Source organism: Lynx rufus, unplaced genomic scaffold (genome assembly GCF_022079265.1).
Source record: "Lynx rufus isolate CCGP_SWC_20201006 ecotype Redwood Valley unplaced genomic scaffold, mLynRuf1.p SCAF_15, whole genome shotgun sequence".
Classification (NCBI taxonomy): domain Eukaryota; kingdom Metazoa; phylum Chordata; class Mammalia; order Carnivora; family Felidae; genus Lynx; species Lynx rufus.
The window spans coordinates 9,591,652-9,615,462 of record NW_025814829.1 but is presented as its reverse complement, the minus strand read 5'-3'; the positions used below and the strand labels follow the sequence as shown (position 1 = coordinate 9,615,462).

Here is a 23,811-nt window from a genome sequence, read left to right as displayed (position 1 = left end):
CCCACCGATTCTAAGCCTCAGCTTAAGACTGAACACATAATCGTATAGTAATTGTTTCCACCACTGGAAATGCTGTTACTCATAGTTATTTAAAGTTACTGTCTTCACAAAAGTCACTAGAGCCCCTTTACTGTGACAAGTTCCTTTGTAAGCTGACATTTCTACTTAGATGCACAACTGGACCCACAAATTTATCACTGACTTTCCCTTACCAGAGAGCACTGTAAGGAGTTGTTGCCTTTTATTGGTCTTTATTATGGGATGTCTGAACAATATTAAAGGATTGGTTTAACATGTATCTCAATTCAGGGAGAACTTGGGCAGAGTTCTCTGAAATAATGGGTGGTTTGGAGTCATAGTTACATGGTCTTTCATGTCGTTATCAATAACATTAACATTATTATCATTAGTATTCTGAAATGGTTCTGTGAAATGCAGTCAACTGGGTCTCCTGACTCTACTCCAGGAAGCAATGCTGAATATATGCTTTGATGGTACCGGATACGTTTGTGATTCTGTGTAAGTGTTTTTACCTCTTTATGCTTCAACTGTCCCTAGCTATGAATCACAGATAATACTACTCGATTCCCAGGTGAGAATAACAGTTCTCAGTTGGGAAGCTGGGGCACAGTTTTGCTTGCCAGCGGACATATGTCCGTACCTGAGGACATTTTTGTTTGTCACAACTCAAGGGGACTAGTGGTAGGAGCCAAGGAAGCTTGTAAGCACCCTCCCATGAGCGGGAAAGTCCCCCACAACAAAGGATAATTGGTTCCAAGTGTCAATAGTGTCAAGGCTGAGAAGCCCTGGGTTAGAATAACGATATTTTAAATATGTGAGTATAGGTAGGTGTGCCTGGCTGGCTCAGTCAGTAGAGAGTGCAACTCTTGATCTCAGGGTTGTGGGTTCGAGCCCCACACGGGGTGTAGAGATTACTTAAAAATAAGATCTTTTTTAAAAAATTTAAAAATAAAATAAATAGCTGAGTATATGTGTGTGTGTCTCTGTTTATATAAAATAATAAAATATGTAAATACAAATGATATATATTGATTATCTGCAAAAGGGTCTGTGGATACTTCAACAGATGTTAGCTTTTGTTTCTTTTTGCTTTAAAACACTTCAACACACTTTGCATCCAGATAAGTCAGAAAAGTCTTCATACATTGTTTAAGTGAATTCTGACATTTCCTAATGCTACAATTCCCAAATGTCTCAACATCTTTCAGCATATCCTCTATTCGTCTTTCTAGAAGCCACACGAGTGTGATTACAATCGAAGTGCAATATCAACTATCCAGATGATCAAATGCTCCTCCTTTCACATGCAGTAACCCTCGTATAGGTATCTTCCAAAGAACACACTCAAGCTCACCTATTTAACTAGTTTTGACTTAATTTGGGGTGCTTTATTAGCAAACAGTGTAAGACAAAGTAGCTAGTATAATACAGAGTGATGTTTAAATTAGTTTACAATTTGCTTGGCCTCATCTAGAACTGCACCGAACAAAGCCATTCAGAAATGTCAGCTGTGTTCCTAACCACTGTAACAAATTGTCGCCTGAACGCTGCACACCTAATGACTTCAAATTAGCTTCACTGCGATATCGCCTGACAGTTCGTTACGACTGTTAGCAACATAGCTGGCGTATCATGACCAAGAAATTGGTTTCAGTGTGGGCTGGGAAAGGGACTTCCATCAATTTGATTAAAGAAATTACTGTAGCATTCAAAGCATAAAGACAAACTAGTTTAAGGAGACAGAAATAAGTTAACTGTGCCAGGAAAACAGGGCGCATCATTCAAAAACTTGTTTCTTAACTACCTGAAGATCAAAGTTCAAACAAACAAATAACAAATAAGTCAAGCAGACTACTAAAATTCTCAAAACTTGTGACCAGCTCTATGTTTATGGATGGTATGGGATTGGCCAAGAAAGCAAAGTAATAGGCTACCTTCAAATACTACTTTTAAGTTACCGTATGAGAAACAGTATGATGTCAATTTAATATTCATTTTTACAATCTGTGTTCAAATCCATGGGAAATAGTAAACGTCAACCAAAGCAGAGCTTATAAATACAAATAGCAATTCAGTGTAAATAGCCACCACGAACAACAGAATGAGTTATTCTTAACAGAAAAAAAAGGTACATTAGATAACTGCTGACAAAGACATTGTTTTAAGTGAAAAGAAAAAGCAGAAGTATCTCCTGAGGGGAAAGGTCAGAATTTTAAGAGGAATAAAGACATATTTTTTTAAAGATACATTCTTCTTTATCTTACATTGGCAATAGTGCTTTGGCATACGAAGAAAATAACAAGTGTTCGAGGTGCTCTAGACATAGAAAGGTTTATGATTCGATTAGGATCAGCAAAGCTCTAAATTAAGTATGATAAAAACAAATGTAGAGGTTAAAACCATACTAATGAGAAAATTTTGAATTTGTCTAAATCTACATAGGCAACCTAGGGAATCATTGCAACCTTTTCTGTTTCACTTTTTTTCTTTTCAGAAAATGTACCTGGAATATGCTTCGCCCATCCAATGATAACCACCAACTCTCGGTCAGCCAAGTCACACAGTGTAGTGAGGGCTTTGATGTCACTGTCAGGGACCGTAGGGTCAGGCATGGCATAGATCTTCTCCGGTTCGGCCACCAACAAATGTGAGACAATCTTGTTATCTGCAGGATCAGACCAGAGCACTACAAGATCACTAGTAGCATCATCCCTGTTTCACAAACCCTAAAGTATGCCGCATCTTGAAAAATAATTCAAATTGTCTACAATAAACCCCAAATATTCTATTTACGTTTCAATCTATATATAGCAAACAGTGTTCGGGAAAACTCATAGCAAGAAATAAGCCACTGCAGTTGTAACAGAATGTATTCCTTTCTTCTTTGCTCTACCTGCCTTTGCTGGAATGAAGCATCTGTCCTGTAATGAAATTTTTTATAGCAAACAGATCAGAGAAGTTAGATGCTTTCTAGGTTTGCTCTTTGATTCTTAAGTGGGATTTCGGGAAGCAGATTAAATAGTATACAACATCTTTAAAATAAAAATCCACAATGAGCCACTGAACTGTAGAATATAATGTGGAAGGCAGAGAACTACCAGTGCCCAGAGTCATAATGGGCACGAAAGTCATTAATTGTCTTAATTCTTTTAAAGAAGAGCAAAGGTCAGAGCCCTTCTGCCTGGGTGAATTACTGACTATATAACTCTATCTCTGTGGGATGCATTAAATAGGAATTTCTCTCCTTTCTCTCCCTCCCCACACACCCAGCCAATCTTTCAAATATAGCCAATATCAGTTTCCAGAAAACTACTCCTACTTAAAGGCGACAATATTTTCTCTTTGGAGCGCCTAATTCTTTAATCCTCTATTTTTATCTGTTGTCTTTAGCTCATTCTCTGGCTCAGATTTATCTGTCTGAAATTTGTGATATATGTTTTTAAAATCCTTCATAAAATAAACACTAGAGACAAATGGAAAGCATCACATCAAATGTGTTTTATTGCTTAGGGGCATGTGAGAGTTTATGGAAGGGCTGTAAAGCCTTGCTAACAGAATGATTTTTCTTGTTGGCCCTATTTTCAATTTCTATGTGTAGCTTTAGAGTTTGTACTTTCTTCTAAATTAAGAGATACAAATGGGTAAGAATAAACCCAAATATTTTTATGCTCTATGTACTACTATTACTCTAGAAAACCAGGGCATTAAATGGGACTTTTGTGAGCAAAGCCAAAGTTTCCTCTGTGTTTACTAGATAATTTTCCTTTCATTATTAACTATTTAACCCATCATTAACTTCTTAACCCTAAATGAAAAGACTGCATATTTCTTAGAATTGAAAACGTAGCATGCGTTTTGGTCTTCTTTAATGAAATGACAAGGAAATTATCCAAGCTATAATTAGCAATTTTTCTAACATTTAAAAACTTTATTATTATGGCTGCTTTAAGAATTACATTTATTGCAAATCATCAAAGATAACCGTTCATTGGCAGGAATATTCAATTATCACCAAATTGAAAATGCAGATTGGGGAGGAAATATTCCCAAACACCATATTTTGTAGGAAAAAAATAAAATTAAATACAGATTCTTTTTTTTTTTTAACTTTTAGGATCTGTGAAGAATGGCATTTGTTTCTTGTGTATGGTATGGAAACAACACCCTGTATGTTTAGTTACGCTTGGAAAAGTTTCAACTTTCATTGCTCTGACAATGCGACAAAACCTGTCAGCAACCACTGGATTCTCAGGATTAGAAGAAAATGCAACATTTAACAAAGGGCACAGAAATGTACCCAAAGAAAATCCTGACTCTAGTTCTTTTAGTACTGAGAAGATGGTACTTGTTTTACCCAAGTCAGTGGACTTGACCGGAAGGGTTAGAGAAATTTGGCTGAAGCAAAGAAATTCCCATTATTCGGAAAATGGAATAGCCGACAGCACTGTTTCTAGGTAAATCTTATTTAATGTTTCCCTAATTAGAATCAATAGAACCCAATTTTCATTCTTGGGCTTTTGTAGTACACAAACAATCAGTCAGGGTCCAGAAATCTCCCTGAGCCACTCTCTCAGCAAAGCCCAGGCACAGCCTCTTGACTTATCTGACAGGATCTGAAAATTAAGTTTTATAAATGTTTGTTACAAAAACACACTAATTGGATGGACTAAGGGAAATTAACACAGAGGCCTTGAGATAATGAGTAATGATTTATTAGGAGTCCTCTTTATCTCAGACAAATGGAGCTCACTGAAATTGCTATAATCTTCTTAAAGGTACTTGACAAGCCACTTCCCAATTTCTCAGGTTTACGCCGAAAACCATAGATGTTCCTCTATCAGGTAGACTTACAAACGGGCTGGTGCTCATTTTTCTCTCAGAAGAGGAAATTATCAATGGTTTCAGTCAATGTTCGTGCAAAATGAATGAGAAATGGGCAGGCTGTGTAATATTGAGCCTAGGAAACTAACCCCTAACGAAATTAAGCATTAGTGTTTATTGCATTTTATTGTATTATCAGAAAGTTTTTTATTATAATGTGCAAAATCTGCTTAATGCAGTCCTAGATTGTATTTGCAGAATGCCAACCAGCTTATGCAGGCTGAGGAGAAGATGCCAGATTGGACAATTGAAGGTATAATCAACATAATGTTTTTTGGAAAGGCAAAAGGAAACTATGCCATATGTTCACTTAAGCTTTAATTTTATGTAAAACTGGTTGTTTTTCCTTTGACATAGCTAAAATGTCCTTTCATTTACAGTTCAGGGTCTGTTTTATTTATTTAACAGATCCCCATATGCTCACATGTATGATGCACAGCAGCGACCCCTCCTGGAGAATCTGAATGAGAAGCGGACACTTTCTCTTCCCTTGAAAGCAGATCAAAAATTACCCGTGTGTCTTCCCACAACTGCTCTGGATGCAGCTTCCTCTGGTTAAGTGCTGGTTGTGTCTTCTGAGACAAAGACAGCTAAATGTGAGAACCGTTTCCATCAAAGCACTTCTCAGTGCCCAGTACGAACTCTATGTGTAAATATCCTAGGAGGTTAGCTCTGTTGTGCTAGAACTATGAACTGATTTTTCAGAAAATGGGATGCAGTTATTGCCTCCATCTATATCCCGGCTCTTTTTAGTTAATGACAAAGAGAATGGGGCTTGCATTTTAGCAGTGTACCCATCATCCTTTCAAATTGCAATCTGGCATTATAAAACCATGGACTCTTTAAAAACAATTCATAAGGCCCATAAGGGCATCTGAGATGGAACCACCAACCTATGCTTGTTATTAGTAGGGCCTATTCTTGTTTTAATCTATTGCTAGCTAGTGTGTTAACCTTCCATAGCTCCAAATTAATGAGGCTCCTAATGTATTTTCATTGGGAGGTTGAGCAGTCAAACTCATTTAGTTAGTGAAAACTACAAAAATCACTTTCTTGTGAAATCTGAAACTAACAGCTCCAATGAACTAATGATTACAGTATGATCCATTTTATGTACCTCTGAAAATAAAGATAACCAGTAAATGTAAAATTCTCACTATATAAGCTATGCCTTAATATGCTTATGCTTCTACAAAATGACTACGTGAAAAAAAGGTAGGGGAGAGAAACCATAGGGAAAAAAAAAGATAATTAGCTGAGTTACTGTTGCTCCTAAAAGGCAATTCTTGGGAACAGAGCCACAGCCCCCAACAAAGACAAGTCTCCTTGGAGTCAGTGGGGATGGGCATGCCAAAACGGATATACATTGAGCCAACTGGGAGGATTCCGTGTGTTGGAAAGCCAGACATGTCTGCTGTACTTACATGGCTTTTTGGCTGGCTGAACCAGCTGAGGGTTCAGGTAGGGGCTGTTCTCCGCATCTATTCTGCGCTTGTACTTCTGCCGACCTCCACGTACTCTGTCAAGGCGCACCCCTGTGGGCAAAGACAGGCACTGGCTTACTCCTGAGGTATCCATCTTTGAGACCAATCAAATACATGGAGTATCACCCGTGGGTGCTATGGAGACCGAGAGTAGAACCCAAAATGGTCCAGAGGTGTTGGGAGAATGTAAAGAGGGGGTGACTAAACCAAAATTGCCAGTAATTAGAAACCAAATCCAGCAGAGAGTAACAGACCTGAAAAACATTTGATGCAAGGCCATCAAAGTCCCATTTGCACACCAAAGAAAAGGCACATTTCCACGGGAATTAATACAAAGCAACTGTTACTTGGTACTAGCCTAGTTTCTCAAATCAAAGACAGTGGCAAGCTGATCCTCTTCATCAGTCACCAGTGAAAGCTAAATACGTAAGAGCTATCCAACCCTCCCTGGTCCACCAGAAGGCTCAATATGGCCCCGTGGAATTGAACTGAACTGCAAGTGTGTGCATGCCGTGGAGAGGTGGGATGACACTCCGTAAGAGGAGATGTTCCATACTCTAATGTCACCATGTCTCAGAGGAGAACGTCATTTATATTTTTGGCACACGTTTGTATTTTCTTCCAGATGAGAGAAAACCGGGACTGGACACAGGACAGACAAAAGGAGCTTCCTGAAAGAATTCAGAAGGCTTGGACGCCGAAGGAAGGCTATGTTAGTGAGGGAGAGCTGAAGGGTGAAGCTAGAAAAGGAGGTAAAGCCGACAGGTATTTAGTAAATACCCAAAGAGTGAGGAGTTGGGTCAAGGTTCAGAGAGTTTTTGCGGGTACTGGATTTAAAAGATTGAGCGAAGAGGCAAAAGGTTAAGAAAGGAATTAAATATAAATGTTTCATATGTGGGGGAATGGTGAGCTGAGCTTATTGATAACTTGGTTTCCAATCTGCAATTATGAAGTTTAGGACCGGGCCATATAAACCTTTATCTAATGAAGAAGTGGCTTGGGAGTAAGAGCAAGGAGAGAGACTCACTCTGATATTAGGCTGCACCTTAATTGATAAAACAGTATAACATGATCCGTTAACAAATTCAAGCAAGTAATTCACTGTACATGTTTTGGCATTTCTCAAAATGTTTAGAAAACAGATTTCGTTTAACAGCATCATCAGTATTATTATTTTACTGAAAAGGCCTCTCAGAGCCTTTAATATGCAAATGACCTCTGCAAAACTCTCAGAAGGAGATACAGCCTATGCGATGTTCTGCAAATCAATTTAACCAAAGATCCTGTTTTTGGACTATTTAGTAACATCATGTATAACATGTGAATGGTGGGTTCTCTGTGTTTTACGAAACCGTTTGGGAAAGGCTGATACAGCTCTAGGGAATCCTGAAGTGAATACATACACTCGAATGTTCAGGATTACTTAATTCAACCACGAGATAAAGTAAAACACAATTTTTCATATTAGCTTCATAATACTGCTTTAAGAGTTGATTATCTTTTCGTGAAACACAGAAACATATGCTTGGTTCTAGATAAAGCCTGAAATGTCATACTGAAATATCAAAGCAGAGTTTAAAGGAAATCAGGAGACAACTTCAAGAGCAATTAAGTAGGTTTCCACAGCAAATTTCACAAAACAAAGAAATTAGTACAGTGTCTAAGTATTTACTGAAAATAGTAGCACCCGTGAGTTACAAAGAAGCTGTTTTTCTTACTGCTGCCTTTAAAAAAAAAGTCTATTTATTTATTTTGAGAGAGAGAAGGAGAGAGACAGCGAGCAGGGGAGGGGCAGAGACAGAGAGACAGAGAAACCCCAGCAGTCTCCACAGCGGTCAACGCAAAGCCCAATGCGGGGCTCGAACCCACGAATTGTGAAATCATAACCAGAGCCCAAAGCAAGAGTCGGAGGCTTAACCGATTTAGCAACCCAGGTACCCGTCCATATTGCTGTTTTTAAAGTACTTTCTGCCTACAGTAGAGTTCTGTTCCCTTGTTCATCTGATTTTAAGTGTAGAAAAGTTGGTGGAAAAGAAACTGCAGAACTGGGATACTACGCTTCTTCCCATTAGGATGCTGATTTTGTAGAGATAAATGGTAGAGTACAAAGAACAGAAATACTTAATCAAAATGTAAGGCTACTAAAGTTTAAAATACTGTAAATCAAACACTGTAAATAAAGATTCTACCTCTACTGCACTTGAGGGCACATAGGTTTAAACCACAATCTCTCATTAGTAAGGAAAACACACAAATGACACTTTGTGTTAAAAAAGAAACAGGTATCTACAAAAAAAAAAATGAAGAGGGTTCAAGGGAAAAAATAAAGATATTAAAAATCACCAAATAAGAGTAATTTAATGTAATTGTTGCAACTACTCCTATTTTATAGAAAGTTTCTTGGATTATCTAGTCTAAAATGTATTGCCTTGCATCTGTCAAAAAGCAGTATGTATCATCAATTTCTATATCCCTATCAGCTAGTCCCTTGTCTATAGTAATGATTTTGTGAAAAGACTGAAGATCCCCCCTTTAATGTCTCCAACTATAATAACATAGTAATTTATTCCTAAGTATTATGAGAGAAATAAGTTAAAAAAAAATAAAGCAGGGGAGCCTGGGTGGCTCAGTCGGTTGTGTCTGATTCTTGATTTCGACTCAGATAGTGATCTCACAGTTAATGAGTTTGAGCCCCATGGGGCTCCAGCGTGGAGCCTGCTTGGGATTCTTTCTCTCTGCCCCTTCCCTGGGCACACACACTCTTTCTCTCTCTCCCAAAATAAATAAATACATTTAAAAAAAGAAAATAAAGCACAGTTTGCAAGTCAGATAGTTAAGTTTTTTTCTGGCTCTTTTATTAACCGGCTTTGTAAACTTTGATGAGTTCCTTAACCTATCTATTTTTCCAAAGATAAGATAGACATAAAGACAATATCCTTCCTGCTGTCTTTCTGTAAGGACTCAATATTGTATTTATATAATGTGTTAATATGTTTGGATATTATACATATGCATCATTAAAATATTTCATAAACCTTAAAATGCCAAGGAAAATAAGGAAGTTGTCATTTTATCATTGTTTTGTTGTTGAAATACTGCTGTATTACTTTATTGAAATATATTTTGCATCCTGATCATTTATTAAAAATCTATTCCCATGGAGTTTGACAGTCTACCTTGCCTCAGTTCTGAGGGAAATAGACTGAGGTATGATGGAGTGGTAAGAGAATTCAAAGGATACAAGACAAATAATGATACTCATTTGATGTCGAAGAGATTTATAGAAATATTTGGTCCCATTCTATTTACTGTTCATCCTTGTCATTAATAATATCATTTAGGTATGTAATTATTTTAGACTAGATACAGAAGCTAATCCAAATTCTATAAAAAATAAGGATGCTACCCCTGAGTTTAGCTGTAAGCACACAATACAAGGTAGACAACTGATAATTATCCAATTAACCTAATGTATTTAAAAGTCTCCAAATACTTTATTTTTTTTAAATGTTTATTTTTTGAGAGAGACAGAGAGACAGACAGACGGAGTGTGAGTGAGGGAGGGACAGAGAGAGAGGGAGACACAGAATCTGAAGCAGGCTCCATGCTGTCAGCACAAAGCCCGTCGTGGGGCTCGAACCCACGAACCATGAGATCATGACCTGAGCCAAAGTCAGATGCTTCACCACTGAGCCACTCAGGTGCCCTCCTAATTGTTTAGCAGAAACAAAGAAAAACAACACTATGTATGACCAGGACCTGGGAAATCCAGACTCGCCATAACAAGATATCAATCTAATTGGAATATGTCCACTGAAGGTGAAAAAGCCTGTCTTTTTACTTCTTTAGTACCTGAAATACAAAAAAAAAAAAAAAAAAAAAACTCTGTCTGGACTTCGCTTGTAACCAGTTTGGGAAAAGTTGAAAAGTAAGATTTTTTCCCAGGAAATAAGATACCCACAATGTTCAATGTTTGACAGGTTTTGAAGTTAATGAAGGCAATTGGAGTTTCTATTCATGTGGAGACTGCTTTTTTTTAAAAAAAAAAAAAAAAAGATTTTAATAGTTGGCATTACCTACCAAGTAGAATGTTTCACATTGCTTCTTCTTTCAAATACTGCATGTGCCTACATTGCCACAAGGGAATTACAAATCTTCTACATTGTCAGAATTTACAAAATTGAGAAAGCAAGAAGAGGGCAAGGAGGAAAAAAATACGCCGTGAGGCAAATAAACGCCAAAAGAAGTGAAACAGTTCAACACAAGGTCTTCTTAGGTCAGCTCATTTTAAGTCTACATTTTATGCCCAAATGCAAATTTTTGTAATATTATATAGTCCAAAGTCAAAAGTATTTTTCACATTTTTAATAGCACAAAGTCAGAGACATTTCATAGGATAATAAAAAAATCTCCCCTTCAGAGAATTATACAAGGATACCCTAGCCTACTTTCCTATATTAAAGACCAGCCTTTTACAATGTTGTTCGCAAAGGTTTGCTAAAAATATTAATTACACAGACTCCTGGAACACTTAAGAAAGATGCACACAGTCACATTAAAGTGATACTATTTTTTTAAAGATAGTGAATTTTTTTAAAAAGATCAGTTAATTTAATCAATGCTAAATAAAGGGTTGTATTAAATAAATGCTACCAAACGTAGCTTGCAAGTGAGTTTTGAGATCGGACTAGAAAAGCAGGACTCCTGAAACAATAAGGCGGAGAGGACGGGAGTTTTCCCTTCCACTTGATGTCTTCCCCATCCTGCAGTTCCCTTTGCTGCAGGAGGAAACCACGCCCCTTCCCTTTGGGAAGACAGGTACCTAAGAGGGCCCTTCAATTCTCCAGATACTCCTGTGAGGGAACCGTCATAAACAGAGGATAGAGAAAATCCCTTTGAGGAGCTGCAGGAAAAGAAGCTAAGGCAGATTAGTAGTATCACACACCGCCGAGGGTCATTTTAGTGGCAGCCTCTGATGGGGTTCTCCTTTGGGACAATGTCCTAAAAGAGTGTACCAGTTTAACCTAGAGTACTTGTGCATATTTGAGGTTTCTCTTAATGGGATGAGTGAAAATTATTTGTGTATTCACACATATACTCCAGGGAGAATCTGATCATATTAAATTCTTGAGGATCACATGAGAAAATAAGCCACACCGACCCCTAGGTATCTTCAGCTGCCATAGCCTCTTCTCAAAATAGACAGTGATATTGCTAAACCTGGCTTCCTGGTTTAGTCCCTCTTCCTGATTCAGCAGTCTTCGACGCCTCGTACCTACATTTTCCTCCCAAGCCATGTCTTCATTATTAATTGAATGAATCAATCTCTGCACGAAGTGTCTTGGAATAAACCAAAATCTCAGCCAGTTACCCGCTGCCACTGGTTGTCAAGAGCTTATTTACCTTCTAGGCAGCGGGTTAATTGTTTTATATATATGAACACATTTAAGCCTTACGGCAATCCTATGAGGCGGGTGCTATTATTATCCCATTTACAAAATGAGAAAACTGGAGCTAGGGAGAGGCAGAGCCAGGCCTGGGAGTTGGGAGAATGGCTGCAGAACCCACACTCTTAAGCACTATGTTTACACCGCTTCCCTACCATCAAATTCTATTTTTGGAAAAGAACAGTTGGTATTTACTCCAAAAGCTAGAACTGCAGGCAGATAAAACCTGATTATCATGGTAAACAATACTCGCATCATGATATGGGGGTGCATGTATAGAGGTGGGCTGAACACTAGACTAGCAGGGGGAAGGGATATTTTTACTCAACTAAAAGGCTAGTGATTTTGCATCTATCATTCCAGAAAGGGTGAGCTGCCTCTAAAAAATTCACAGCTATGAGACTGTAGACAAAGTAAAAGTGATTAAAAGATTCAGTTACTCTGCTTTTCCACTGAGGCAGGGGCCCAAAGAAATTAATTTCTTTGTTCTTACTTAAAATGTTATTGCAAATTAGACAAGCCTCTTCCGTAGGGCCACGCAGGCAGAGCAACATTCTGGCTGAATTTTGAGCTCAGGAGGGAGGTCCAAACAGCAGCTTTTCTCCCAGACACCCCTGCCCAAGGGTTACATTTACTTCTGCTGGAATATCATGGCAACATTTCAGGAACTTTGGAAATCGACTGGCTGCCTGTGGAAACACTCTTAAGTTCTGCTGAAATAAAAGGGGAAAATCACACAGGGAGAGAAAATGCATATCCATTAAGTGGGCTTTTTTTTTTTTTTTCTTAACTGAGTCCTCAGTCACTAAAAGAAATAAAAGCCATGGCTCACATTAAAGCTTCCTTGCTCTACGGATGAATTAACAATTAGCAAGGGGAAGTCTTTCGTTTTGGTCTCCGGATAGCTATCTGGACTATTAAACATGTGAGGCTTGCATAGGAAATTACAAAGGCTTCCCTCTGTTTCAGATTCAAGGTGCATCTAAAATACATTTGTAGAGTTTCCTGCATAGGGCATAACTCTACAGAAGTTCCTCCTTCTTTTTTTCAAGGTGTGATTCACCATTCTTGCTTGGCTGCTTCAGAGGTATGTGCTAAATTTATAATCTGGTTTGGAGCGGAAATCAAAACGATAGAAATTTGAAATACCATAGACAAAATATTTTGCAGGGGAAATGTTGTTCCATCAGGAATAAAGTTGCTTCATCTGAAGCATGCAGCCCTAATCTATGACACATACAAGTACAAATTAGGTCATCTGCAACAGGTGACAAGTTTTAATTGAATGTCTTCTGTCTGCAATTCTGACAAAAGGTGAATGGAAATAAATGAGTCTGGCAAGACGGCCCTGAGCCTTACAATACCCAATATCTCATTATTTTTAAACAGCTATCTATAAACTGATGCTGACAAGCCTTGAACCTTTTATTTCTGCTCAAGATGAGGTGGCTGTGAAGGAAAAAAAAAAGAAAAAGAAAAAGGGGCATCCAGAACATTACATTAAACATGCAATACCTACCATTATCACTTCCCCAATGTAATTAAAGGAAATCTCCTATTCAAAAGGCACTATTTCTTACTTTGCTTGATGTCACAGAGAGAGAGACAGAGAGAGAGAGAGAGAGAAAGGGAGAGCACGCTCGGCCTGCACTTGCTAAACACAGAGACAACCTTTAAAGAAAAAAAGATTTCCCCTTTCCTTCTTTTGCCTGTTAAAAATTGCATAAACCACTGAAAGAGATACTGCTGTGACTTACGCCTCTCTAAACTCTATTTTGTCTTGTTACTATTTAATACTGGCGACTCTTCCCTTTATCCTTTTCAAAATTGCCTTCTCATACGAATAAAGTTGTGAGTTAGTGGGTAAGGACATGAAATGTGGTTGCACATCAACATCAGGAGAAGTGATTCTACTAATTCACAATTAAATGTGACACTGGCGGCAATAAGTTTAACACAATAATAACAGTAATAACAGTGCACAGCACCCCATGGGGATGCTCTGTGTAAACAGAAGCACAAATATTATTTATGCAAAATTCAATGCCCTGTAAAAATGAATTAAATATGAAATCAACCAAGCTGGCTTACAAGTTGCTGGGTTGAGAGCCAGAGTGACTTTGTTTCATTCAATGGACAGGAATACAGTGGAGTCTAATGACCAAAAAAGCAGATGTAGGTTTCAAAGAGAATACAGGTTGGGGGCGGGGGGCGGGAATAGGTGACAGGGAAAAGTGGCAGTGAGTCGGGGCAGCGGGGGGCGGTCATTTCTTTTCATTATGTTTGACTCTTGATCAGTTGGGCACCCAAAGACAGTTTTGAAGCTTCAAAGAGAAGCGTATGGTCATTTTAGCAGCAGAAAACTTTAAGTCCTGGCCAAATTGTTAGTAAGTCGCCAAAGATAACATAAATTGTACTACTAGACTCAAGCAGAGATACTGAGAGCCAATGATAAGACATCATAGTGACACAAGATGTTTAATAATATTTTTCTGGTGATTGTGATTTGGCAAAATTGAGATTCAAAATAAAGTAAATCTAATACAAAGAAACATAATATATATATATATATATCTCCAGGCCATGCAAAAAAAAAAAAAGAAGAAGAAGAAGAAAAAGAATTATATCTAGCACATAAAATATGTAGGGAAAAAATCAGTTCAAGAGAGATTAAATGTTAATATAATATTAATGCAAACATGCCCGAATTTCATACCAGTGACAAATTTTCTTTTGGTGCTGACACTTATTTCTAATTTCTTGTGATAGTGGCAGCAATAAGTTTAATACAATAATAATAGTAATAACAGTGTGCACAGCACTCCACAGGGATGCTCTGTGTAAACAAAAGCACAAGCACTATTTATGCAGAATTCAGTACCCTGTAAAAATGAATTAAATATGAAATTAAACAAGCTAGTTTTCGAGTGGCTGGGACGAAAGCCATGGTCACTTTATTTCATTCATTGGAGAGGAAAATAGTGGAGTCTAGCGGCTCCACTGTAAGTCTTTAGTGGAGTCAGTGAGAAGTGCCATGGACTGAATGTTTGTGCCCCACCAAAATTCATGTGTTGAAACCTAACCCCCAATGTGGCGGTGTTTGGAGGTGGGCGGGGCCTTTGAGAGGTGATTAAGTCATGAAGGTACAGCTGTCACGGTGGGATTCGGGCCCTTCTGAAAGAGACCTCAGAGGGCTCCCTCGCCCCTTCCACCACGGGAGGTCAGAGAGAAGAGGGTCAGAGAACCAGAAACTCACCACACAGTAAATTTGCCAGCTCCTCTATCTTGGACTTCTCAGCCTCTGGAACTGTGAGAAGTAAATTTCTGTTGTTTGTAAGCCACTCAGTTTATAGTATTCTGTTATAGCAGCCCAAACGGACCAAGACAAGAAAGTAAGGAACATAAAAACGGAGTTGGAGAGAGAATCGACAATGGGTTGATTCAGGGTCTGATACGAAATAAAGAAAATGCAATGGTTTTCATCCCTTCTCAACTAACTCTATATTCCATCATTAATGCCTATTCACCTGCTACTTGTGCTGTTAAATATTTGTGAGGAAAGTTAAGGGAGAAAAAGAAAAACAAGAGGAAGTATGAAAGATAGCATGAGGATTGTAGACATGCAGAAGCGGAGAAAACAAGCATGGAAGAATCAGTACATTCCCAGTTGCCTTTGATGCTGAGACATTCCCAACAGCATGTGGCCACTGTGGACACATTTTCAAGCTAAAATTTTTCTCTCTCAGCAAACCATGAGAGATTTAAATACAGAGAACAAACTGAGGGTTTGTGGGGAGGTGGGGAAAAGGGGAAAATGGGTGATGGACGTCGAGGAGGGCACTTGCTAGGATGAGCACTGGGTGTTGTATGTAAGTGATGAACCACGAGAATCTACCCCCCAAACCCAGAGCACACTGTATACATTGCATGGTAGCCAATTTGACAATAAATTATATTTTTAAAAAAGTGCGGTTTGGATGATAAATTATTTGGAAACCCTAAAAATAAAATAAAATAAAATTTTTCTCCCTCAAAGGTAACAAATTTGATTGTTGAGGAATTTAAGACCTCATGAGAAAAACTGGGATGGGAGAATCATGACTGGCAGTGATAATAAGAAAGAACCTTCATTTTTGTTGTTGTTGTTTATTTATTTATTTGGGGGAGGGAAGCGCAGAAAGAGAGGGAGAGAGAATCCCAAGCAGGCTTCACACTGTCAGCACAGAACCCGATGCTGGGTTTGATCCCAGGAACTGTGAGATCATGACCTGAGCCAAAATCAAGACTCAGATGCTTCATCTACTGAGCCATCCAGACACCCCAGAAAGCACCTTTATATAAGTGATATATTCACTAAAATGAAATAAAGAAATATATTAAAAGACTATCAAGAACAGGGCCTCTGGCTGGCTCAGTCAGTGGAACAGGTGACTCTTGATCTCGCGGTTGTGAGTTCAAGTCCCATGTTGGGTGTAGAGATTACTTTTGAAAACATCTTTTAAAAAAGTCTATCAATAACAGACATGCTAAGGAATGTTTCTTGTGCAATTAATTTCCTTTTATCATCTTTTTATCTCTTGAATATTTTCAGAATCTCCGCTCTACCTGGTTTCAGCAAGATGACTATCAATTTGGTTTGATTTGCTGGAGACAATATGCACATAAAAAGAAAAAAATTTACATCCAGTTTTCAAGCCAAATGTCCAATGACATATTTATTTTACTACTCTGAGAATCTAGGTTTTAATAAATATCTACTCTAGATTCATGCTTAATTGATAAACAGTGTTGAAATTTTGGGGGAGAGATACACATAATGTAAACACATCACATTTTTCTGTCAAGGAAAATAACAAACGGGGAAGTGCATACTTCGAGGCACAAGAAAACTGTACATTTAAAGAGTTATGGCAGGTATAGGCCACAGTCTTTACTTTTATTCTCAAATTAGGACACGTGAAGAGTGCGGGAAAGAATATAGAAAACACTAATGATATTTCCAGATGCCAAATATATTAGGTTCTGGCTGAAGAAAGCCTGTACCTGCACCAGGTGGTGAGTTTCCCGATTGACTTCCTGTGTATAGATGCTACATGAGGAGTCAGGACTGTTCAGGAGTCCATATTCCGATGGTCTTTAATATTAGGAAGCATCTTGAAATCCCAAAGTGTGCCAAGAAAAGACACACACACTTTTCCAGTCAAAAGGCAGCTCAAGACTAGATTTTGGGGATAAAGACTCCAATGTCACTACCTTATGTAGGAGGAGGCAGATTTCCCATGAAAAGTGTGCCATTTTCCAGCTACATTTTCTTAAGTCTTCCCTGTCAACTGGCTCTCTCTATATTTTTGAAATACAAAACCTAAAAATACAAAACCCAAAAAGTCTGGACTAACCTCAAACTTCAAACTATTTTATTTATTATATGTATCCAGATTCATTCCACAAAAAAAATGAAGGGAGGGAGTATGGTGAGAAATTATATGCTAATTGAAATAGTTTCAACTGATCAAAAGTGATTTTGGTGTGTGTTTGAACTGTATATTGCTCACCATTGCGTATGAAGTATATATATCACATGCCTGCCACATAGACATTCAAAAATACTGTGGAAGGAAGGAAGGAAGAAAGGAAGGAAATAAATAACAAATAAATAAATAAATAAATAAATAAACAAACAAACAAGCAAACTAACTAATTTACAATATGTAGGGGTGCCTGGGTGGCTCAGTCAGTTAAGTGTCCAACTTTGGCTCAGGTCATGATTTCGTGGTTCTTGAGCTCAAGCCCCGCATTGGGCTCTGTGCTGTCAGCATGGAACCCGCTTTGGATCCTCTGTCCCCCTCTCTCTCTCTGCCCCTCCTCACTTGCTCTCTCTCTCTGTCTCAAAAAAAAAAACATTTTAAATAAAAAAATAAATTTACAATATCTTTTATCGCTATGTAATAATTAGTTTTTTCTCATCTTTTTGTTTGTTTGAAACCCCACATGGACACACAGAGAGATATGACTCTCTTGACAATTGTTTCAATAGTTCTTGTTGGTTGTGTTTTTCTCAATGTACTAATCTATAATAACTTTAGAAAGGGATAGAAAATTTAAAGGTAACAAAATAGCATGAAGCACTGAAAAAAGGAGTTTCTGAATGGTAAGACATCAGAATTAAATGTTTCTATGTTCATCCTGGACAATATGAGGAAAAAAAAAAACACACCCAGCATTTGGTTTGCTGGGAAAAACTCAGATAGATAATAAGAAAACTTACTAATGATAATTACATTTAGATCCTGAATATTGAACAAGAAAGATCATAGATTCCTATAGTTGGGAAACTTGACAAATGAAGAAAACCGTTCTCTTTCTGAGACGTTTTTATTGTCATTCTGCCTGGAAGCAGATGAATGAGTCTGATCGTGTGGCATGCTCTCTTCCAGTTCTAGGATCCTATGAATGAAATGGGTGTATTTAAAAGGATGGAACTGACCCACAGATTCAGAGTACGGCAACTGCTTGGCAGTTGGAAACATCAACATGCTTCATATCTTAAATCAGGGAAGACTGGAGCCAAATGGAGAGCATTAATGAACCAGAAGAGCAGTAGGCTTTCTGGTCCAGGTCTTAGCATTCCCCTCATGCTGACCTTGGCCAAATGCATTTCCTTTTGTTCTTGACAATAATAAAGCAAATAAAGTGCCCATGTTTGAAAAATGCTTCTAGCTTATTACTGCATTAGGAAAAGATCAATGCCTGTTGCACATCACTATGGAGAATGAAGTATGGAAAATCATAAACAGCTACAGATTTGTGTGCATTTTACAATATAGACACTACATTATGCTAAGGAGAGGAGAAGATGACCTAATAATGGATATTTTGAAAGCAACCAATGAGTAGTTAATGGCTATTGTGTTATTTAACTAAATCTCATCTGGAGTTTAAAAAGAAAAAGGCATCTGACTAAGTTGATCAGATTTCGGTAAATATACCACAGTGGGTAATCTTCCATCTCCACTTCTACAGCCATCCATGTTTCAGAGATTGTAGTGTGTGTGTGCACATTATGTATATGCACACACATACAAAAATATATAGACAGTACAGAGAAAGATACACACACAATTCTAAATATAGAAGATATTCTTCAATTTCTTTATTTTCCTGATAATGATTTGGCTGGTCAAATGATTCTGTGCAAATTGTGTTTTGGATTTTTAAAATTTATTTACTTTTTATTTTAGAGGTAGGGAGGGGCACCTGGGTGGCTCAGTCAGTTAAGAGTCTGACTCGATCTCAGCTCAGGTCATGATCCCATGGTTCGTGAGTCTGAGCCCTATGTCGGGCTCCTGACAAATTCTCTCAATTTTCTCTCTCTCTCTCTCTCTCTCTCTCTCTCTCTCTCTCTCTCTGCACCTTCCCCACTTGCACCCTCTCTCTCAAAATAAATAAACATAATAAAAAAAATAGAGGTGGGGGAGGGGGGAGAGGGAGAGAGAGAATCTTAAGCAGGCTCATGCTCGGTGGGGAGTCCAAGGTGGGGCTCAATCCCATGACCCTGGGATCATGAATGAAGCCAAAATCAAAAGTCAAATGCTCAACCAACTGAGCCACCCAGTCACCCCTGTGAGAATTTTTTATACTTGCAAGTTTTTTCCATCCAAAGAGAACTCGTGTTACGTGTGTTTATGTGGATAATTATATCAGGAGTTGCAAATTCAAACAACTACATGGGGTGAAATGGGCTATGTGTTAAAAAAGAAAAAAAAAATGAGGGGTCTATATGTACTGCAGGGAATGAAAGTGCACTCGTCCCACAGATGCGCACAGCCTCTGGCCAGCCCTGATGTGGTACCGCCTCGTGAGTGGTCGGCACAACTGAATAGCAGTCTGATGTTATCAGAGTTCCCCTTTCCAAAAGAAGCCAGCAATCTGGACCTTTACATAAAATCACCCAATATTTAAGTGTTCGCACAATTTTTTAGCTAATTGACGGCCCTCGGGCTGCCAGTCCCTCTTCAAGAATCTCTTATTAGGCACAGATCTCCAGGGTAATTTACTGTAAATGGCAGCAAAGGCTTTCTTTAAATTCACCCATTAGGTGTGCTAAATGTTTTCACTTTTTGAAGGAACATCTTTCTGCCTTGTGAACTCTTTTGGAAATGACAATTCTTGTCATACAACTGGCACATTTCCACTGTCACTGAGATTACACCAGATGAATCATCTTTGGGAATTAGCTGGCGGAGAATCATTTTTCTGTTGGCCTACACCCTTTCTCCCCCAACTTGTTGCATGATATGGAAGAGAAGGTCTTCGAAGTGGCAAAGGAGTAAGATGATGCTGAATGCTTTCTGGAACAGTCCTAGAAGGAATTTGGCTGGAACAGTGCTTTCCCTGGGTTAGTAGGTCACAAAGTACAGAGGACCAGAAGATGCTGCTAGGATGGAAAGCTGGAGGGGGTGAGTGTGGGTGGGAGATGGTCGCAGTAGAGTGACTGTCTATCAAAGATATTGTGAGAAGGAGAAAGAATTTTAATTTGAAAAGATTTGAGTGTTTAAAAAATAAAACCGGTAAGTTTGAAAGAAGGTGGCAAAAATCACTCTTCTGTGAAATGTTATGAAGAATATGCAAGTGCATCATGAATGAGTTTCCATATGCCGAATAGAGCATCACACAGGGTAAAAAAGTGCGTCTCTAGACAGACCATGGCACACACTGGACAGCAATAGGTCCTGAACCAACATATCTTGCAGCTGAGTGCAGGAAAACATAGACCCATTTTCTTTTAAGTGTATTTATTTATTTTGAGAGAGAGAGAGAGAGAGAGAGAGAGAGAGAGAGAGAGAGAGAGAGAACACAAGCAGGCGAGAGGGGCAGAGAATCCCAAGCAGGCTCTATGCTGCCAGCATGGAGCCCGACATGGGGTGCGATCCCACAAACCATGAAGACGATGACCCGAGCCGAAGTTAAGAGTCAGAGGCTTAACCGAGTGAGCCACCCAGCGCCCCCCCCGCCACCCACCCCAGACTCATTTTTAACAGAGGAAAGCCAAATGTGTACATCTGAGGAACTAAATGGTATTCCATAACCCCTATTATATCAAGCCATCCCAGCAACATGGACCTCTGGCTTCTTCTAGTAGTATGTATTCCAGAAAGTCGCTTTTCAAAGCTGCCATCTCATCTCTGCTGCCATCAAGAGAAAAGACAGAAATGCCCTGGAACTTATCATCACAGTGCCCTGATCAGTCAGGAAGGTTGCCGTCAGGCAGCATGAGATGTCCCTTTCCTCTCCAGGGGCTTCCTGGTGGCCCTCTCAGCATTTAGGAAATACTGGGGGAAATGATATGAAATGAAAGACAAAGAAATTGAAACTAAGTCATCACATGGTAGGTTAAGAAAGCACAGCAAGTGGCCCATCAAGCAGCCTGGGAGTAGACTTTATTTTACGTTTATATTTATTTATTTACTTACTTACTTATCTGTGGGTGGGAGGAGTAGACTTTAACGTCATAATAAAATTTCCATCCCAATGTTGAGACTGGAAAACATATGATATTTTGATTTCTAAAAAAGTTTTGGATAGTCTTATCTTAGTTACCTCATGCATTTAAGCACACCCTAAGGGAGACAGTCAACACAGCCAATGTGTTTGGGAGGAGAAACAGAAGTCATTCTCCCTCTCATTCTGCATTACTTCTCCTGTCTGCCCAACCAATTTAAATGTATATATATTCATACACACTTATACACATACATATGCATTATGTATATATGTAAGGACTGATCAAATCTTTCTAAATTAAATTATATATACGTATTTTTTTAATTTAAAAAAAATTTACTTATTTTTTGAGAGAGAAAGAGCATGAGCGGGGGAGGGGCAGAGAGAGAGGGAGACACAGAATCTGAAGCACGCTCCGGGCTCCAAGCTGTCAGCACACAGCCTGACGCGGGGCTTGAACTCACAAACCGTGAGATAATGACCTGAACCACAGTTGGATGCTCAACCATATGAGCCACCCAGGTGCCCCAATGAAATTATATTTTTTGTAAATCAGTGTACTTTGTTTTTAAGAACTTTTACGTTACAGTTGAGAAAACATAAATACATCAGTAAACTCAGGAACATTCTGTGAATAGCCACTATTTAAATTATTTCAAATTCCAAATAATCTCCCAGCAATCATAAAAAATTTGCATATCCTTTTAAAATTTTCACATTGTTTCTACATATGTCTCAGTTGCTACTTATAAAAAAAAAAAAGAAAGACAAGTACTATTAGCTTAGTATTAAGATGGGGAAAATAGAACTCTGCTCTATAATTCTCTACATATCCGTCCATAATATGATTTATTTATTATTGTTGAAGGCATGACTCAAGAATATCAACATGTGATGAAGTTGTTTTAAGACCAATTGTGTGTTAAATACTGGACCATGTTAAAATGTTCCAGATCTCATGGTACAAAAAATGTTCAGTAAAAGTCCATTCTTAATAAGGATGAAAATAAAAGTAACTGGAATTATTTTAATTATTGGTTCTAACAAAATGAGAATTCAATTAATCTATCAGCACATATTCAGTCCAAAATTGAGAAAATTTTTAAAAATTAAGTAAGATATGATAGTGGCCTGGTATTAATGTGAAAAAAATACCTACAAAAAATACTACTTGGTATTTTTAATGTTTCACTGGTACTTGTTATGGATTTTCTTTTTCGAGATTGAAATATACTTAAAATGGGAAAATAAAGAATATGGCATGAGCTCTGTAAATCTACATAATCACATTTAATAAACTGCTAACATGTTCTGAATTTTCATGCAAAGTATTTAGCATGGGTACATCAAATATTGTATATATCAATTTAAATCATATGTTGCCTTCTTAGAGAGGGCCAAATCTGCATTTAGAATACCTAATTGTAAAATTTCTCTTGAAATCAAGTTAGGACTGAATAAGGAAGTGAATAAATCCTAAAACATTCACTGAATAAGTAAATGGGGGAAGAAATCTGATATTTGAGAAAAAAGAACCTTTTACAAGTAGGGTATTAATTATTCCAAACAATGTCAATAAATGTCTTATAGTTGTGTGTAAATAACATTGTTTTTGAATAACATGTTGCTATTGAATAATGCAATATAAATAGAAATATAGGACCGATTATATAAGCTTTCTCATTCCCAATAACTGAATCCAATGAAAATACATAAAAGTCAAGCTAACTCTTTAATATTTAAAAAGTCCTTATACTTTCGAAGAAATCACAGTACCAATACTGCATTTTTCCTTTAAGGAAATGTGAATATATACAAGTGATAATTCACAACCAGAGTAACGATTCTTTAAATTAAAAACTGAAATCGTTACAACTTTTCTAGTTTCCTTTTTGGCATAAGGCTAGTTTCTGAAACTACTTGGGTTTCAGCTTCCTTACCAAAAAGTTCAGCACAATCTCTCCAGGCATCTGGAATAAAAAATACTTCAAAAATATTTTAAAATAAGGACTTCAAAAGATATTTTTGCCATAGATGAAACAACTACATTTTGAAAACCAACAGTTAACGTTTTCTTTTAAAGTACATTAGTGGCAAAGTTAAAAGGTGCATTAATTTTGGCCATTAAAAAGATGTGTTAATTATTTTTAAAATGTAATATATAATAATGTAATATAAATATTTAAATATATAATTATAATTATATGTATATTATAAATATAAATTATTTATACAATAAATAAATATAAATGAATACGTATATATAATAATGATAAAACTATTAAGTGAAATCACAGTGAACTTTATGTCAAGTTCTACTTGTCTAAGAAGTTGATAACCTTAGTTAACTTTTGGGTTTCCAAAATCTTCCTTTATTAGCACCTCCGTATACTTGAGATGTTTTGTCCTACTTAAGTCTCCTGTATCTGATGTCTAATCAATCCCATATGATAACTGAAAGTTTAATAAAAAGCATC

The 23,811-nt window shown here is 37.6% G+C and overlaps 1 protein-coding gene across 3 annotated transcripts in view; it reads right to left on the bottom strand.

Annotated features, from left to right (window-relative positions):
- ESRRG (estrogen related receptor gamma) overlaps nucleotides 1-23,811 on the bottom strand; it is a 225,769-nt gene that overhangs the window by 56,698 nt on the left and 145,260 nt on the right. For 2 of the 3 annotated variants that reach the window (XM_047077228.1, XM_047077229.1), the window contains 2 exons: nucleotides 6,327-6,437; nucleotides 2,525-2,686 (listed from right to left, as the gene is read on the bottom strand). In XM_047077228.1, coding sequence (XP_046933184.1) covers nucleotides 2,525-2,686; nucleotides 6,327-6,437 — 273 coding nt within the window. Of the gene's footprint in view, nucleotides 1-2,524; nucleotides 2,708-6,326; nucleotides 6,438-23,811 lie in introns of all 3 variants that reach the window. The other variant, XM_047077227.1, reaches the window with a different exon arrangement.